Source organism: Sardina pilchardus, chromosome 13 (assembly GCF_963854185.1).
Source record: "Sardina pilchardus chromosome 13, fSarPil1.1, whole genome shotgun sequence".
NCBI lineage: Eukaryota > Metazoa > Chordata > Actinopteri > Clupeiformes > Clupeidae > Sardina > Sardina pilchardus.
Window position 1 is genome coordinate 9,540,560 of NC_085006.1, and position 20,000 is coordinate 9,560,559.

Below are 20,000 nucleotides of genomic sequence, written 5' to 3' on the forward strand. Positions count from 1 at the left end.
GGGAGAGGGAGACACAGACGCGCACACACACACACACACACACATGCACACACAAGCGCACAAACAGGACCGGGAAAACAGGAGACACAGGGGAAACAAACAGAGCAGTCCAACAAGGGGGCTATAGCCTCGGCGCTACAATATATACAGTCATGTTTATACATCTGTCTCTCTACTCTTCTATAACCTTTAAAATAGGCCTACCTCATTTAGAAAATGATCTAAAGAGTAGTGTGCGTGACTTTAAATGCCGACTTTGAATCTGTGTACTGCAGTCATTGACATTTCTGACTCATAAAGGATTTAGCCTTCTGCGTTCACTAGACCACTACTTAAATAATAACACAAACTCTGTCTGAATCAACCAAATGCCAACAGAGGCCATCTTCTTGAATCTGCTCTGTTTGTGTGTCTTAGGCACAAGGAGAGCACAGGTTGTTCTGCTTTTTGTTTTTATCTGAACTGTTTATAACGTTTCAGTGGTATGGTCCTGCCCATCTAGGAACGCCACTCATTTTTATTTCACTGAGATACAGTACTAGTCTGGCTCCTCTCAATGCATTTACAGTATGTTTAACAAAAAGTAGTCAGAAGACTGTGCACATTTATATAGCAAAAATAAACACATTATTTCCTGACTGTTGATGCCGTTTATTATCAGTTTGTAAAGGTTTGGCGAAGTAGAAAGTAATGTTAGGAATCCCTAATTCATGTTATTTGTTATGCTGGACCAATGATTTCATAGTTGATACAATAGCTATGCCCATTACGATGCTGGAGTTGGGAACGTTTCCCAATTGTGAGTACACAGACTCTCTTCACGAAATGAAACATTGTAGTGTAGTCCAAGGCTAATGTTTCAGAGCTGTGAAACATATGTTTGTATATCCTATGATGCACTGATGTGGTTTGAAAACCTATTACTGCAGGTTGACGAGATTTCACAATCTGCCCCTTTTCTTACCGGAAGAGGAGAATTAAAGGTATTCATAGTTACACATCAGTATTAACTCCCATCCCCCCTCCCCCCCCCCCCCCCCCCCATCCAGCTGAGCTCTCAAGATTAACTTCATTTCACCAGAATTTACCCAATAAACAGTCTCACACCCATAGTGAGTCACACATCCGGCGACTGACTCACCGTCACTGACTGACTCGTTCTTTGCCTCCAAAGTTTACATCAGTTTAAATGTATTGCGCATCGTTTCACTTCGCCAACAGTTATTTCACTTGTAATCGTCAAAGCTGCTGAATCTCATTAACATTCCATGTGTCTTCTGCGGCTGAACTGAAGACTGTCCAGGAACATAATTTACAGTTTAATATTTAATACAGGTCATCCTTGCAGATAGCTTTAACTCGGAGCAATGACTTCACAATTGTAAGCAACATTCAGTTCTCAGTCAGGAGGACTCAGTGGTCTTTGATGGGCCCCGTTTGTTTGTCTTCCCTCATTTGTTGCTGGCACTCTCGGCATGAGCATTTGAATTGTAAATGAAGCCTCATCTGCATCTTTCTGACGCCATCTCGGCACATTTATCTAAGAAAGGCATCTGCATAGGGAGGGCCCTGCATTTGCATCAAAGGCTTAGTCCAGGCAGAGATACTGCCATGTTTATTAACAATGACTGTCTGTGACATTACAGCTTATTAGAAATCCCCGCATAGCTCTGTTATGGCGTGCCTGAGAATAATGCAGTCATTGACATTGTGAAGCTCCGAACTGAGTTTAGTTCTTGTGTTCCGTAAAGTGGTTTTGCCATGCCAAGAAGAGTTTTTTTTGCGTACGTGTGTGTGTGCGTGTGCGTGTGGGTGTGCGTGTGCATGTGTGTGTGTGTGTGTGCGTGTGTGTGTGTGTGTGTGTGTGCATGCGTGCGTGCGTGCGTGTGCGTGCATACAGTATGTGTGTTAACCTGCCAAGATATAATACGCTTTCAACTGACATGACGGGATAGATCATGTAGATTTGCAGCATCAAAAGCTCACAGCATAAATGCTTAAGACTAATGATTTGTCACGGGGGAGCATGTCATCAGTGAACATGCCCCCTGTCCATTGTGTCTTTAAATCTTTATCTTCTAAATTAATAAGAGCCTTCTGCCTGGGCCTTCAAACACTAGGGATCTCTCCAAGCACTCTCGTAACAATACATGGCCTGGTTCTGTTCACTGGATGAAAGAGATGTGACAGTCTGGAATAAAGTATATCCGGACATGTTTGTGTGTGTGTGTGTGTGTGTGTGTGTGTGTGTGTGTGTGTGTGTCTGTGTGTGTGTCTGTGTGTGTGCGTGTGCGTGTGCGCGTGCGTGTGCGCGTGTGCGTGCGCGTGCGCATGTGTGTGTGTCAAAGCCTTTCCCTGTGAGCGCGCCATACTGGCTGCATACTGTACATGTCTCAGATACGCTACAGATTACAGAGTTATGAAAAACCTGCAGTCACGCTGATGCGCTGTGATATTTTCGGCTCCAGCGTTAATGCGTTTATCACACATAGTCATCCGTAAACACGCCTAACATGGTCCCTCTGTTACCCCCTTAGCTTCCTCCAGTCTTTGTGCTCTTTGCAAGATGGCATAAATCGTTAAGTCAGAGCCAGAAGTGGCATCAGGAATTGAAGGCCGGTAGTAGTAATCCGGGGGTTGAGGCTGAGGAGAGACAGCGATGTGTGATGATGAAAGGGGAAGAGAACAAAATGTTTGCCAGTGAGTGATGACAGTCTAGCGCAGGGGCGGGCAACATTTTTCTCCAGAGGGCCATCATGACTTCGATAAAGTAAGCAGCGGACTATGCATTTGTTGGGTTATTGAAAGACAAAAACACATCGTTCTGTTAAATGTTGCTACATGATGACACCAGGCCTATGTCTAGCCCAGGGGTAAGCAACCTTTTTCTCTTTAAAGGGCCATTTTTTTACCAGAAATAAAATTAAATCTGTCTGGGGCCGCAAAATATCGGAACTGTTTAAAAGAAATCAGTGAAACATATCTTTAGCTTCAGGCATATGGCATACTTGCCATTCTCTGTATTGTACAGTAATATTTCCACTAACTGTTAATGTGTTGGGACAGCTTGAAGCTAACGACTATATGAAACTGTTAGAAATATTTTATTTCTTCCATTTTTAGAGACAGCCAGGGAGCCACTAGAGATGAGCTAAACGACGGCGTGTGGCCTTCGGACCGCAGGTTGCCTACCCCTGGGCTAGCCTATTGCAAGGCCATTTGAAGGCTTGAAGGTGTTACAAGCTTAATGTAACAGATTACAACCAAAATATTGACTGTCATAGCAATCAACTTAAAATGCTGCACCGACTTTTAACGTATGCCCTGCATCTTGTCATCTTATTTTTGCAGCCTGTATCACAGCTATTTCTATCAGTTAACACAGATATGGGGCGGCAGTGGCTCAGGAGGTAGAGGAGTCGTCCAGTAACTGGAAGGTTGCTGGTTCGAGCCCAACTCCTCCTGACCTTGTCGAAGTGTCCTTTAGCAAGACACCTAACCCCAGTGCTCCTGATGAGCAGGTTGGCGCCTTGCATGGCAGACTCTGCCATCGGTGTGTGAATGGGTGAATGTGAGGCATGATATGTAAAGCGCTTTGGGCGCTCGCAGAAGCCGAAAAAAGCGCTATATAAATGCAGTCCATTTACCATTTACAAATCTATCTATTAATGCAAAGAACGTCTGTCTGTGTGTCAGTCTGTCTGTTCCACGGATAACTCTCGAACCACTCGTCGTACTGCTCTCAAATTGCTGCCAAATTTCATGTTATACGAACAAAAAATGCCACATATACGGGCTCTGCACTAGTGGTTTAATTTCTTGTGCACAAAGACTTCTGACAACTTTATATGCCTCATATTGAGATCTGTTAAGTCTGTTAAGCTGTATTCTTTGAAGAATGTAAATCTGTCATTTGAGGAGACGACAGTGAAGAGGGGGAATGTTTATTTAGCTCGATTTCAGTTATTGACAATGTCCTCTGTTGGAATGAAGTTCATAGCAGTGCGGTGCATTGCATTCGGAACACAGTTGCACAGGTCTTTTCTGTCTTTCTTCTCCGAGGGTGCTGTGGGCTGGATTAAAGTAGTATCGGGCGTCCAGAGACAGAGAACATTTGGACATGGATCAATATTCTTCTTTGTCTTCTTTTTCAAGGATGTGCTTGCATCTGCCATATCACCTTTTCTTCAGTCACGTTGTTCTCAGCCCACTGTTTCTTTTTGCACTTTGCAGTTGTAACAAGTAACATTTTTGTGCCATTTTTCCACTCGCTCTCTCTGTGTCTTAAGTAGGCTATGTTTTCTATTTTCCCCAGGCGCCTTCGTAATTGTTGACAACCACTTTGTCATTCCATTTCCTCCATCGCAGGCTATGCATGAAAAATGGTCCCTTCAAAGGAGAGATGAATGCAGCAGGAGCCGCTATTGAATCTCAAGGATCTTCAGTAGTTATGGTGATTCATGTATTGAAAGTTAATTAAAAACCCACACAAGCGTAAATAAACTGGACCTTATCAGAGGCTCCCATACTCGTGATGAAGGAACACTTGTGGAGCCCCAGTGGGCTTTGCTGGCCGCCCGTCCACCCACCAGTTTCGAAATGAGAGCAAAAATCACAGGACCCCTGTGAACACATCTATATGTGTGCTACATGAGATCAAAGGAATAATCCGAGAACTGCTCACACACACACACACACACACACACTCATACGCCCTCATACGCCAAGGGCACACAAACTTACTGGCGGACATCTTTGTGACTTCCTGAGTCAGAAGAGTGCCTTTGTTGACTCCTATGTAGAGGGAGTGACTTGTGAACTCCTGTTGTAACACATATTAGACCGGTCTTGCCACCAGGCAATCAGCTCTGTTAGATTGAAGACACTGTGGTCCACTGAAGCTCCCGCTTTGAGCTTTGCCTGTCAGCTTCAAACAGCTTCTGTAGACTCAAGCAGCGCCACAGACTCTCCAACTGTTGGAACGATTAGAAAGATATGCTGTTTAACAGGCTGTAGCTTTTACAATGTACAAATTGGCATAAAAAGCAGCCAACGTACGGCATGTTCTGTTTGGTCTTTGTTAGCTCAACATAATGTCATACACATTACCATACACACTTTCTCTGTCTCAGGATAATGTGACATGACAATGTTGGCCATGTTATTTTTCTATGTGTACTCGTCACATGTGCTCTAGAAATTCACGTGAAGCCTAAAAATATGCCGTCTGTAATACGTGCGTAAAGCTTTGCAGGGGTAATCTAATGGCTAACTTGATTCTAATGGAATTCTGTTGCTAACAATAGATAGACGTCAGACAGGCAACTGAAAAACGCTTCTGGTGTAAATTGGTCTTAAGGGTTCGCCTTTGAAACAGTGTCACAGAAGTGTCTTTTTGCCTTTTGTCAATAGAGCAAGTGCCATGTTTGTAGCCCACCCATAAGCCACATGGATTTCCCCAGCTCCTCTTTCAGGAGGGCTCTATTCAGCCTTTTTAATTAAATAAGCATTTTGAACACCCCTGTGCTCCAGGGCCTTCTTTTTTACAAGCGCCGCATTCGACTGCAATGAGCATAGACGAATGCGCTTACCATTCAGTTATTCATGACTAGAGAGATGCTTTTTCACGCCAGGCATTTTTAATCTCATCACTCAAGCAGCACCAACAGTTCCTCCATCCGAGTCTGAGAAAGGCATCCCTTCTGCCCCCCCCCCCCCCCACACACACACACACGCGCGCCCCTCCGTCGCCTGACTCGTACCTGGGGTGGCGCACAGGCTCACATGAACATACACATTCATATGCATAACGCCCGCCACCCTCCCTGTATGTCTCAATCTCTCCCTTTCTCCCATTCCCACTGGTTCCCTCATTGAGGCTTGCACAGATAGATTCCTCTGACTGCAATGCTACACGTCCATGGTTGGAGGGATGTTCAGAGTGAAGTGGATATGTGTGTGGCGGGGGGGGGCTGCCTGCCTCACTGCAGAGGTGTGTGTGTGTGTGTGTGTGTGTGTGTGTGAAGTGGATGGGCTGAGGAAGGTAAACAGGTAGTATATGGAGGGTGGGGCTGAGTGCCAGGCCCATAGCTGGAGTGACAGGGCAGGCAGGATGGCTCCTTGGAGAGCTAATCGCTTTGGCTGGGAGCCTGAGCTGGCTGGCCCACATGCGCACCTTCAACTACGGAGTCTGTGATAGATTGAAGCAGAAGGGGAAAACAGTTCTCTGTCCAGCAGCCCTATTCATTTACTGTGGTTTCCCCTCCTGCTCTTCATCTATTCCTGGTTCTTTCTCTCCATCTTCTTCTTTCTCTCCTTCCTCTTCCTCCTCTTCTTCTTTTTATCATGCTACTTCTTTTTCTTCTTCTGTCCTTTCTACTTTCCCTTCTTCTGTCTTTCCTCCTTTTTCCTTCTTCCTCTCCTTAATCTTCCTCTTCTCCTTCCTCCCCTTCCTCCCCGTATTCTTATTTCTCTTCGTCCTCTTTCTTTCGTTTCTTTTATTCTTCTTGTCCTCTTTTAAACAAGGTAAAGGTGGGAGAGGTTGCAAAGTGTTGCAGTACCACTATGCCTCTGCCTTATTGTCTTTGAACAGCTATTGACTTTCTCTTCAGCCAGTAGTTGGGCTTGAACCACAGTGGTTGTTAGAGTCGTGTCTTATAGGTTGTAAAAAGAAATGTAATGAAAGGAAATTGGATGGGGGAGAGTGCAGAGATTCGCAAGCATAAGATGAGCTTGCTGTGTTGCATCAATAATCATTCCGTGTGAGATGTTATCTGTGCATCTGTTCGAATTGGCTCTGCTGACGGTTCCCTCTCTCTCTCCTCTCTCTCTCTCTCTCTCTCTCTCTCTCTCTCTCTCTCTTTCTCCCTCTCTCTCTCTCTCTCTCTCTCTCTCTCTCTCTCTCTCTCTCTCTCTCTCTCTCTCTCTCTCTCTCTCTCATCTGCTCCACAGAGAGCCTGTACCGCCACGGCCGCCGGCGATGTCACCCCCAGAGTAGCATTGATGGGCTGGAGGATATGGAGGTACGCTCTCCCACTCTAGAGCACTCTCATGGGCAAGCATTTCATTATGCATCTGGCAGCAGAATGCCACTTGTAGCTCTGCATGCATCTCTCAGGGAAAATTGTCTACCGTGCTTTTCCCAGGAACAATACCACGTGAAAAATACATTATGAAAAACATTATGAACCAATTTTGGATTGAATGTCTTAAATGTTTTACAGTTGAATGTTTATTTATTTGCAAATGTTGTTTGTTTACTGTCATGTATAAAGGTGTGCAAACTCAAAGCCTTTCAACCAGCCACTAATTATTGACCAATGCAAAACTGCTCTTAATACATTTTACTTTATAACTAGCTGTCAATAGATAGGTTAGGTTGTGAATTTAAAAGATGGGCTTAATGAAGCAAAAACGAGGACTGTTATCTGACTCCCAGCTTGGTACTGCCCTTTTGCCACAACCTCAACTCTGTTTCTCTCATTTATCCGTTGTTGTTTCATCCTGACCTGTCTCCTCACCTCCTCCGACACCTTGAAGAAGTGCAACACAGAGGTTCTGATCTTGCTGGTGCATGGCGGAAACATTCTCGACACGGCCGGCGGTGACCCGGGCACCAAGGCGGGCGACGTGAGCACGCTGGCGTCCGTGCTGGAGAAGGTGTCCAGGGCCCACTTCCAGGCAGCCGCCGAACATGTGCTCATCAAGCTGGTGCCCTGCCCAGCCGTGTGCGCCAAAGCCTTCTCGCTTGTCTCCAAGTGAGTGATGAGAGGAATACTTATGGGAGGGCTCATGGTCTGTGTGTGTGTGTGTGTGTGTGTGTGTGTGTGTGTGTGTGTGTGTGTGTGTGCTTGTGTGTTTGTGTGTGTGGGTGTGTGGGAGGGGGTTGTGTGTGTGTGAGTGAGAGAGAGACAGAGAGCGTGAGGTAATACTAGACATCTAGGAATTAATGCAATGCATTACAAATACTTTATAAACGTTTTAAATGTGTTCATAATGCGTACTTAATGAAAGCAAGGTTTAAGTAAAGTGTGACCCAAGCATTTGTGTTGATTAGACAGATTGATGTGATTGCTCTGAGCAGCCATTGACCGCATGCTCCGTGTTGTCCTTAAGGTGGTCTGATTTATGACGTCTAGCGCCATAAAGCCGGGAGCTTGCTGTGTGTAGAGTTGAATTCAGGAGCCCATGGTGGGCTGGTTGGAACTCGTGCATCTGTTTGGCAACCGCGCTCAGTCAGGCTAATCAGTGGGACGGCCATTAGTGGACCGCAGATGGCGGCTAAGATCTGCCCGGCGGAATCAAAATGTCTTGGCCGGGGCGGAGATGGCGCGGTGACAGCGCTGATGAAGGTTAAACCGAGGAGCGCGCCGTCGCCCCTCAGCGTTTCGGAAGCGGGCACAAACACGCCGGCGGAAAAGACGCCACCACGCTAATTAGCATGCCGCTGACATTTACCGTCCTATCAAGTGCCGGAGCGGAATATGAAATTCATAACCTTTATGCCTACAATTCTGCCTTTCTTTTTTAATTGTCCTTTTTAAAAACCGCGCAGGCCGCCGTAGACAGCAGCACCCCCCGGTAGACGGACATGAAAGAGCATCGATTCACAAGCAATCTATTAATTGCCTGGCTGTTGCGGCGTGTCTCAGGGGCTCAGAAAAGACAGAGTGATGGAGCGAGGTGTTTACCAAACTAACTGCCGTCTCGTCTCAGTGCCGCGGCTTGACAAGGTTATGTGGGGTGGGGGGGGGGGGGGGGCGGTGGGGGGGGTTCCAATCAGCGGAGCAGATATCTTTAAGCATTGGACCTGTCGGAAAAGCTCCCAAGGCCGGTTGATGTGAGAGCCAACAGACACACACATACTGTGCACACACTCTCTCACGCACACACACACACACCTGTGCCGGATCAGCCTTGGGAGCCCTCCTCTCCTCGCACCTTCCAGATTCACACCGGCGCGCACGTTCCCTTTTGATCACCACGGGTAATGAAGGCTTAGGGGAGCCGGAGGAGCCGGCTTGGGCTCCTTTGACGCCGGGCCGCGCAGGACTCCGTGCGGCAGCAAAGAAAGCTGGCGGCTCAGGCTTTCATCCCTGCACCAGGCCCCAGGTGCCTGTCTGGGCTCCACACAAATATACACGCCTAATTAAAACGGAGCCTTACTGGGCGTGTGTGTGTGTGTGAGGCGTTCAAAGTCTGGCCAGACATATGCACTATTTTGAGATGGTTCTGGTGACTCATTAAGGGGTCTTTGTGGTGCTTTGCTTATTTCATAGGATGTTGTGGTCTTTTGGCTTGAAGACATTGACTCGGGGGGCTGGGAGGGCTGAGACGGGGATATAGGGAGATAAGGGAGAGAAATAAAGGGAGAAATATTAATAAAGAAAAAGGGACGAGGGATTGGGAGGGTACAGTAAGCAGACCTAAAAGCTGTGCTTGAAGCTGTTTGATTTCTGCCATGGTGAAGCTCTCCATGGTGAAATGTTGAAAAGAACAACATGCTTTTGGAGCACAGCAGGGCGGAGTTACTGCCACCGCTCTCAATTTCCTGCTCTCTGACAGCCAAAACTCATGCATACACACATACAGTACGCGCACACACACAAGACCTCCCTTGCGCTCGCTCTGACACACACACACACATACATATGCGCGCAGATACATCCTCTTGGGTGAAATCACATACTCGGACACACTCAAACAAGCCTGCATTATCAGGCCACGGTAAATACACTCTGGCTACCCTTTGATGCACACTCAGTGCCTGGTGGGCGGCATCGCCGCGCTGTTTATTTGCATACCAATAACAACAACGGCAGCAGCGGTGGCAGCAACAGCAACAACAGCCGCCGCATTAAACGAGAGCGCGGTGGCGAGGGAGGAAAAGATCGCCGAGGCCGAGCGGCTAATTTGAGCTCCCGCTGTGGCCCGGCGGCTCGCGGGGGGTGAGAGCCAGCGTGGGGGCTGAGGGGGTCGACGCAGTGCAGCGCAGCGCAGCGCAGGGCGGGCTAACCGAGACAGCCGGCAGCCACGGCAACCAGGGCCACCACTAGATGGGTCACAGCACTGAAGCAGCCTCATGCTCCCTCCCTCTGTTCCTTTCTCCATCTCTCTCTCCCTTTCTCCCTCTCTCCCTTCCTTTTTCCCTCTCCTTTCCTTCCTCCCTCTCTCTCTTTCTTTTTTCCTCTCTCTGTCCATCCCTTCCTCTCCCTCTCCCTCTCTCTCCATCCCTTCCACTCTCTCTCCCTCCCTTCCTCTCTCTCTCTCTCCATCCCTTCCTCTCTCTCTCCCTCCTTCCCTCGAGGGGGTGGAAAGTGTTTTCATGCGTTTTTTGCACGGTCCTCCAAGTTAATAGCTCATCAGCGTTTCTCTTCTCTTCTCTTCTCTTTCCCGAGTGTCACAGGAAGTTAAGTCACTGTGGCATTAGGCAAGGTGTGTGCGTGCGTGTGTGTGTGTGTGTGTATGTGTGTGTGTGTGTGTGTGTGCGTGTGTGTTGGGGGTGGCTCACTGAGGTGCACCTGTGGAGGATGGGAATGAAAGCAAATGCAGCCGCGCTTCTCCGCCTGCACACACACACACACACACACACGCGCGGCGGCACATCCAATTAGCGAGTCTGGCAGAAAAGGTTTTCGGATCGATCCGCTTGCAGTCACACAGCAGGGGCACAGTGATCTCCTACGTGACTGTCGAAGCAGTGATGAATTATCGCTCCAAGTCAAGAGAGGAAGAGAGAGAGAGAGAGAGAGAGAGAGAGAGAGAGAGAGAGAGAGAGTGAGAGAGAGAGAGAGAGAGAGAGAGAGAGAGAGAGATAGAGAGAGAGAGAGCACAAGAAATTGAAAGCTCTCTCTTCAATTGTCAAGTCCTGACAAGGGAGAGCGTGAAAAAGTCTGCAGGTCTCCGCAGGGGGGTCGTGTCACTGAGGTGTCTAACCTGCAGCAAAGGCCACACACAATAAGTCTCATTACTCCAGCCCCCCCACCCCCACACATCCCCTTAGCTAAGGGGTCCACACCACACCACGGCCCATCTCTCTTAATTAAGATCTGCTCTCACACACACACACTCACCCACACACACACACACACACACACACACACACACACACACAGAGTCTCTCCCTCAGCTCCTGGTCCGTCTCTCCTCATTTAGACCAGGGCAAAATGTTTGCGCTGTAAAACCCACCATTAAGTCACAAGTGTGGCAATTAGTTGAGCCTCAGCTGGAAGCTCGCTTATCACCACTGGGCCGGTCTAGACGGCGTGGACGGGCGATGTGGACTCGGTGGCGGGTGGTGGCGGGCAGTGGCGGGTGGTGGCGGGCGGTGGCGGTGGGGGAGGATATTGATGAGTCCTCAAGGTTGGCCCATCTTGTGTGGGCCTGGAGAGACTGCAATGGAGGGCTTTATCTGATTCCCTGCCCTTATCACTTGTCTGTCAGACCTAATAGGTTGAGCGCTTCCTATTATAATGACAGGCCTCTCTTGCTCTGTCGTTCTCTCTCTTCGCTCTCTCGCTCTCTTTCGATCTCTCTCCCCTGGCTCACGGAATTATGATGGAAAAACCGCTGAGGAGAAATGCTCTCTTTCGACATTTCTGGAATATGATTTGGAATTAATCAGCGCTGCTCGATATCTTACTTACTGGAAACTCATCTAGACGGCTGGGCTCTGGCTTTGTGTTTCTCTTTCATGCTTTTCAATCTGCTTGTGCCGTGTGTGCTTAACTCTCCGGAGTCACTCAGCCTTTACCAAAGGTGTTACGCCGGGAGAAAGAGAGAGAGAGAGAGAAAAAAAAAGAAACGCTCTGAAAACACGAGCACGCCAGCACGTGTGCTTCTTTGAGCTCTGACAAGTGTTACTCATGCCCTACAGGCAGCGAGCATCAGCTGCGGCATCGCTCCCGCCACAGCATCTGCTCAAGGTCTTTGAAGCTCTCGTGCGCGCTTTGAAAAAGTTTAGGCCTCGCAAACTACGCTGCGCTCCAGCCAGCTCCCTTTCCCCCCCCCCCCGCGTAGCGTGACTCACCGGCGCACATTTCTAATGAGAACACGGATGCGGCCGGGGTCAGCAGGAAGAGCAGCAGCGGCAGCAGCAACAACACCGTCTGGTGGAGGTGACTCACCCACGCGGCAACGCCGCCAACACAGGAAGGGAGACGTATGGTGAAAATGTGCAGCTTTGGTGTCCAAGCAAAAGGTAAACACTCGCGGCGGTGGCTATACTTTTTAGGTCTGTGTGTGTGTGTGTGTGTGGGGTGTGGGGGGTGGGGGGGGGGGGGGGGGTGGGTGTGTGTGTGTGTGTGTGTGTGATGGGTGTGTTTGTGTGTCCCGGCGGCGTCCTGGTTTTGCGCCCACATTGTGTGTGTGTGTGTGTGTGTGATGGGTACAGTATGTGTGTGTGTGTGTGTGTGTCTGTGTGTGTGTGTCCCGGCAGCGTCCTGGTTTTGTGCCCACATTGTGTGGCTGCTGACTGAGGTGCACTGCAGCTGTTGGGGCCGCCTCATTAGCTGCGTGGCCTCTTTATTTGGCGCTGTCAGCCACAGCCTCCCTTAATGAGGAGCAAAGACGGCTCTGAAAATAGCCCACGATATGCCGCTGTTCCTTTCCATTACGGGCTAATACGGCTTCCTCCGTGCCAAGTGCATCGAGCTAAATGATGTGAAACAACCTTATGTGTCGGAAATGGAACTGTATGAATGAGACGGGGGATAATTGAAGATGGGTTATTTTGATGGTTGCTGTGGAACTTCGAGTATCAGGAGGGGACTTGGTCCGCATAGTGATTTACTAGGAGAAAACAGGGACTGGATGGTCAAATCAGGCACAGTAAGTTAGTGCTGCTTTCCGCCTGTGTTTTTGTCGAGTGGAGACTGCCATTTGAAGTCCTGCCGGTCTTATGGGAGTTGAGGACAGCCATGCCGGATGCACATCAAACAGGTGCAATTGCAGGTGCCTTTTTAAAATCTCTGCCTTACTTCTCTGCCGTTCCTTTTTGCTGCTGTAAAATCCGAGTCTATCTCATGACAGCAAATTAGCAGTGCAGCTTTCTGCAGCCTGTGTTCGTTTGCATGTGCCCCGGCTCAATTAGCCCTGACCGCAGGAGTAAATAACAAATACATGCTGGCAGGGTTGTTTGGCCGCCCCGTGCATGCTCCTTGAACCTGCTCCCGTCGTGAGGTTTGCTTAATTGGGCAGGGGGCCTTGTTGCTGAGACTCGTTATGGTAATGCCCCTGTGTCTCGCCACAGGAAGGGTTGGGGTGGGTGGTGGTTGTGTGTGTGTGTGTGTGTGTGTGTGTGTGTGTGTGTGTGTGTGTGTGTGTGTGTGTGTGTGTGTGTGTGTGTGTGTGTGTGTGTGTGTGTGTGTGTGTGTGTGTGTGTGTGTGTGTGTGTGTGTGTGTGTATGTGTGTCTGTGTCTCCCTATATGTGTGTGTGTGTGTGTCTGTCTGTGTGTGTGGTGGGAATGAATGTACTGTAGGGGTAGCGGGGTGTTGGCTCGGGGGCTGGGTGGAGTAGCGGTGTAAACATGACAGGTGAGCAGGACAGGAGGAGCGAGGAGCTGCCCTCCACTCTGCCCAGGGCCGCGCCCTTACAGCACCGCGCCTGCCCCGGCGCAGTTCGCCTCTCTGCCAGGGGCACGGCGTGCCATCTGTGCCCATGGATGCTGCCCAGACAAAGAGGAGGGCAAGAAGGAGGAGGAGGAGGAGGAGGAGGAGGTGCGGGCCGTCTTTGCCTCCCTGGCACACGCCGACTGAGCTGAGCGGCACCACCGGCTTCTGTTGCTTTCTTGCAAAATAGGTCATTCCTTTTTCGGGAAATAATGTCGGGACCGTTCTGCCCGGGGAGAGAGGAGGACGGTCTCAGCCACATACTGTAGCACATGTGCAAACACCGAGTGTGTGATTGAAGTGGTAGCGCCGGTATCAGCTGCTCCGGCATATGTGGGCTCGCACTTTGTGTCTATCGCTCGCTTTTTCTCCCTCCCCATCTCCCTTCATCTCCCCATCCCTTCCTCTCTCTCTTCTCTTCCTTCGCTCTCAAGCACGTCCCCCTTGGCTGCTATTTATCAAAAAAATAAATAAATAAAAAACGTGTGAGGAGGAAGGCGACGCTTGACTTCACGCGCGACGCAGCAGCAGCAGCAGCAATTCACCTGGGATGCCGCAGTCTTCCCTGATCCCCACTCATCAGCGGAGGTTTTGTGCTACACGGGCGACTGCTGGGCGAGCGTGTCTCCCTGGCAGACTAGAGTTATCGGCGTCGTGCTCTCTGCCCTCCCCCCCCCTCCCCTGGCCTGGGCGCTCGGCCTCGCGCTCTCCGCCGCGCCACCGATGTGTTGTGTCGGGGGCGCGGGGACGGGCCTTGACTGCGGCAGTATTTTATCACGGGTGAGTGGTGGCTGGGTGCCCCAATCAGAGTGGCTGATCGATGGTGCAGGGCTTGGCACAGCTGTTCAAGGAGACAGCACTGGGCCCAGGCAATCCTTCATTTAGGTAACACCCCTCCCCCCCCCCTCACACACACACACACACACACACACACACTCACACTCATTACCTCCACTTGCGTGCACACACACAGATGCACATACACAATCGTCTATCTATTTTTTCTTTCTCTCTTTCTCTCTGTCTCTCTCTCTCTCTCTCTGTCACACTCTCAGACACAGAGACACAGCCACTCTTACTTACTGACGTGCTCAGCTGTGTGCACACCTTCTGTCTCTCTCTCCGTCACGCACACACCTCATCCATCTCTCTTCACTCCCACGCAAACCAACCAACCAACCAAGCAACCAACCAACCATTCAGACAGAGATTGGGACTGCTGCTGTTTCTCTTGCACACACTGTTGCTCACTTCTCCCTCACACACACACACACACACACACACACACCACACATGTATGCACACACTCATGCACATGCACACAGATACACTCGCGCACACACACACACACACACACACACACACACACACACACGCACGCACACACACGCACACACACACCACACATTCACACATACACACACCACACATGTAATGTATGCACACACTCAGGCACATACATACACACATTCACGCTCATGCACACACATCCCCATCATGATCCTATTTGACCCAAGCCACACACCTTCCCATAACCCCCCCCCCCCCCCCCGAGGCGATGGGAAAGCCGTGTCCCTGCGGTAGGCCACATAGCTGGCCCACTGGCTCCTCCAGATCCCCGGCTCTGCTGGTGGCTGCTGCAGGGGGGACCGGTGCCAGCGAGCGGGGGCTTAAAAACAGGCGACAGAGCCCTGGGGCCGCTGCCAGCGCGCCACACAACACAAAACAACACAACACAGCACCGCTCAGCGCAGCGCAGCGCTGCCTGCCAAGGCAAGCCGTAAGCCGAGCCAATCTGCGTCATCCGGCAGAGGAGGCAAAAAGTCGCCGTGACGGCCACCGAGATGGGCTGATTCATGGGCCTATTTGCCCGCGCACTTTATTGATGTCGAAATGAAATATGTCTCCTGTTCTGAAGTTGTTGGCCAAGTGCCCGGACGGCAGGTCTGTGTGCCAGCAGGCTCATTTTAATTACGGCATATAATTACCCAGTGCCCTCTTCAGCTGCCCATCACACACACTGTATGGAGGATGATGGGCTCCGGTGTTGCACCCAAGTGGTATTATTACGCATCCACACAATGTATGTTTAATGTACTAAAAACGCACCATAACAATTATGAATATATTTTGTATTCACATTTGAACAACAGTACACTGAGACCCAACAGTGGTTTTTTTGGTATAAATCTGAATCTGTAGAAATAGCAGGTGTCTGGTCACTAAAGAAATTTGTGGAGTTACCAAAGTGGAGTATGGCCAGCTCGATCTGCTGGCGATTGGATTTCGCCCTGCAGCTCAGGCTGAGCACCTGCATATTTATCTCTCCAGCTTCCATTCCAAAATTGTAGGGACCAATCACAAACTGACTTAACCACCCTGGCTGGCACACCCAGATCGTTGGTCTGATTGGTTGAAGGACTATCCAAGCTTACAGAATCATTTGAGCTATGCCCGTTGATCACGCCTCGTGTGCAGTAGAAATACTGAGCAGACTCCCCAGACTAATGTTCAATCTCAAATGATTGAGCTTGGTCTGGTTAAGAGGCTAAGAGTGGAGTTTAAATTGCAACTGATGATGTCTTTGTGTTTATCTCTCCCCCCCCCCCCCTCTGTCTCTGTCTGTCCCTCAGCTTGAACCCGTACAGCTATGATGAGAGCTGCGTGTCCAGCAGCGTTGACCACCTCCCGCTGGCCGCGCTGCCTCTCCTCGCCATCGCCGCCCCGCACTACCAGGACGCCGTGGCCACCGTCATCGCCCGCGCCAACCAGGTCTACCACAGCTTCCTGCAGTCCCCGGACGGCCAGGGCTTCACCGGCCAGGTGCAGCACCTCCCCACACACCCCCCCCCGTCCCCTTCCCACCCACCTGTCATCTCCCTCAATAGAAAATGAAGCATAAGAGAGGAAAAGTGAGTTAGAAGAGGCACCTGGTTCACCCTCAGGCCCTGACAGGGCTGGGCTGAGTCATCTTCTACAGTATGAGTCATCCCAAACTCTGTAGAGGTCTCCAGTCCCACATGCTACAGTACATTCTCATCTCGTTAATAGGAGCAAATGATTTCAGGAGGAAGTGGCCTTGGCATTAGTAGTGTGTGTGTGTGTGTGTGTGTGAGTGTGTGTGTGTGTGTCTGTGTCGGTGTGTCTGTGTGCATTTATGTGTCTGTAGGGAGTCTTAATCCGCTCTCTCTGTACCGAGTCGCTCTCTCGCTTTCTCTCTCTCTCTCTTTCTCTCTCTGTCTCTCTTTCTCTTGCTTGCTTTGTGAGTCCGTGGAGGAAACAGCAGATTTACAGTCATGTCCGAAAAGTGCCCGCTAATACCGGAGACTGGGAATTACACGCCATTGTGCTAAGGAACTGGTGATTTAATCAGCTCCAGGCAGCCGACCCTGAGGAAAAGGCTATTTTACGTCCAAGACCGCATTGTTAGGGCTAGCATTAGCGGTCGCCGCCACTAAACCCGGCATTGGCTTTGTGGTTTGGGAGATGTGTGCCGAGCCTGTATACACAGCATCAGCCACATCAAACACTGTAAAAGCCTCAGCCTAAGCAACTGCAATGGTTTTGTTGTCGTTTTAAGTCCCAATTAACTGTGCGTTATTGACAGTGTGATCGAGCGGCGGATTTAGCCGTGGCGCTCGTTCCCAACCCGTCACTGTGCTGTTGATTGAGCAATGATTGAGCGGGAGCTAAATCGGGGTTGTTTGATGTTGTTGTTGTTGTTGTTGTTTGGTGGGTCTCGTGGGCCAGGTGTGTTTGTTGGGCGACTGCGTGGGGGGTGTGCTGTGCTTCGACGCCCTGTGCTTCAGCAACAGCCAGCGCCCGGCCAGCCCCTGTGGCAGCAGCAAGAACAACAGCACCGAGAGCCTCAAGGTATGGCACACACACACACACACACACAGACACAGACAGAGACAGACACACACGCATACACACACATACACATGCACACTGACAGGCGCAGACAAATATACATACAGTACACAGACACACACACACATATTCTGACAGACGCAAACAAAAAGACACAAGCATACATACAGTATGCACACTGACAGATGCAGACAAATACACACACAGAGACATACACATGTGTGCAGACAATTACGCTTTATCATGCAACTCAGAGTCTTAAGGATTACTGTATGGATTCACGCATGTTCAGCATATACAGTACACACAATCACACTCAAGCATACTATACTGTACACTCAAAAGCACTTAATGTGTGAGATACAGTACGTGCATAATCAGACATCTAGACGCCTGAAGAGAAGATGCATGCATACAGTACATAAGCCTACACCCAAACAAATACACACCCACGAAGCACGTACACAGAGCAGCAACAAGCCTCAGGGCCGAGAAAGGGAGCCATACGGCTCTGTTCAACCATCCACACACACACACACACACACACACACACACACACACACACACACACACACACACACACACACACACACACACACACACACACACACACACACACACACACACACACACACACTGTGCTACACAGTTAGAGAGTTTTTGTCATTTCCAAGCACTTGATTCTCTCCATGTGTCTCTGGTTGCGCGCTGCATGGGGTTTCATTGTCTTCCCGGATATGTTCCACAGCACTCCACAGAAAAAAAAGAAATCTAATCCACTTAACTCAATTCTCTGTACTTTTGACCTCCGTTCACGGCGCCTCCTTCCCTCACAGTCCAGCCCAGCCTGTCCCTCACATTCCAACCTCAAACTCCCAACACCAGACCCGGCTCTGTCCCAGATCTGTCAGTGTGTTTGTGTGCCCCCCACACACCCCACCCCACCCCCCAGCTCCCCCCCACCACCACCCCCGTCATTGTTTTGAGCTGGTTTCAAGCCATTTCATAAGGGACGGAGCCACTCTCCTTCTTTTTTGACATTATTTTTCTCACTCTCTGTCTTTTTCGTTCCCTCTCTCTCTCATTCACTCTCTCTTTTCCTTTCCTTTTCATTTCCTCATTTCCTCTCATTCACTCAATCTTTCTCCTCCACCCTTTCTCACTCACCATCTTTCTCTTCTATTCTCTCTCTCTCTCTCTCTCTCTCTCTCTCTCTCTCTCTTTCTATGAGGACAGAAAGGGCCCCTGTGGTCACAGTAAACCCTCTCCCCAGAACAGGTGCAGAGCAGCAACTGTAAACTGCTAAGGGTGAAGCTGACATTTACACGAGCACACAAACAAACACTCACGCAAACAGATAAACAACTGCAAACACATCTCGATCCTTCGACCCACACACAGTACTTACTCACTCCTGACCAGAGTGAGTTTGAGTCATTTGCCTATTTGCACATTTATGTAATCTCAGTGCTTGTTTAAGTGCATGAAAGTGCAATGTCCCACGCTCTTCCTCTTCCCTCTCTCTCTCTCTCTCCCTCTCTCTCTCTCTCTCTCTCTCTCCCTCTCCCTCTCTCTCTCTCTCTCTCTCTCCCTCCCTCCCACGCAGGATAACCCGGGCCTGTTGGATGAGGCCGGCCCTGGCCTGAGTGCCAGTAAGCGCCTCAGTAAGAGCAACATCGACATCTCAGCCCCCATAGACGAGCTCGGGCGCCGCAGGCAGCCTCTCAGCCGCAAGCAGAGCGACTCCTTCGACGACGCTTCCTCCGGGCAGCACGCCACTTTCCTCAACAGGTACTGGACACCACAGGCACACGCGTTAACTGTACAGTACATACAGCCACGATACTTATGTTGCAATTTATATTCTTAAAATATCATTTTAAAGTTCTATATAGTCATCACGAGTAGTGTAAGGCATTTCTTAATGGCCATTTCCCCATGTGTTTGTATGGTGAACAAATTGTCACAGGTTATAGCATCAAATATGATTGAATCAATGCATTTATTGCAACATACAGTAGAAGACAGGTAGATGTGCATTGCTATGCTGGATTGTCCGTCTCAACATGTAATATTCAGTGATCTCGAGACATTTTCAAATATGTTTTTATGTTACTCTAAAATTGACATGTAACATTTTGTGAACTCATGACATGAAAGAGTGCGTGCGATGCCTTTTAGCCTCCCAACAGTATGTGTGATCCCCTGATTGTTATCTTGCTAATCCCCTGAGTGGAGGGAGAGTGAGAGAGGCAGCCATGGATGCTTTTAGTCTCTGAGTCTTTGCCTTTGGTGATTCCTCTCGGTCCTGCACGTGAGTCCGGCGTGAGTGTCTCACCTCTGATGCAGACTGTAATCTAAACCGAAAAAGAAAATCCCTTTAGTTTTCATTAGCGTGTAAACGGAATGATGTATGTGTGTTGAAGGCGTCGTGTCAGGTGGCGTCTAACAGGGCTGTGCAGATGTGGCTGGAGTAGCTGGCCCTTGTCCGGGTTATCATGGAATGTGTCACTCTCCT

General features: G+C 49.6%; 1 protein-coding gene across 1 annotated transcript in view; it reads left to right on the forward strand.

The window, feature by feature from the left end:
* Positions 1 to 20,000, forward strand: part of pitpnm3 (PITPNM family member 3) — a 70,675-nt gene that overhangs the window by 31,910 nt on the left and 18,765 nt on the right. The window contains exons 4-8 of the mRNA XM_062552433.1: positions 6,952 to 7,022; positions 7,540 to 7,757; positions 16,243 to 16,432; positions 17,360 to 17,482; positions 19,089 to 19,273. Coding sequence (XP_062408417.1) covers positions 6,952 to 7,022; positions 7,540 to 7,757; positions 16,243 to 16,432; positions 17,360 to 17,482; positions 19,089 to 19,273 — 787 coding nt within the window. The remainder of the gene's footprint in view (positions 1 to 6,951; positions 7,023 to 7,539; positions 7,758 to 16,242; positions 16,433 to 17,359; positions 17,483 to 19,088; positions 19,274 to 20,000) is intronic.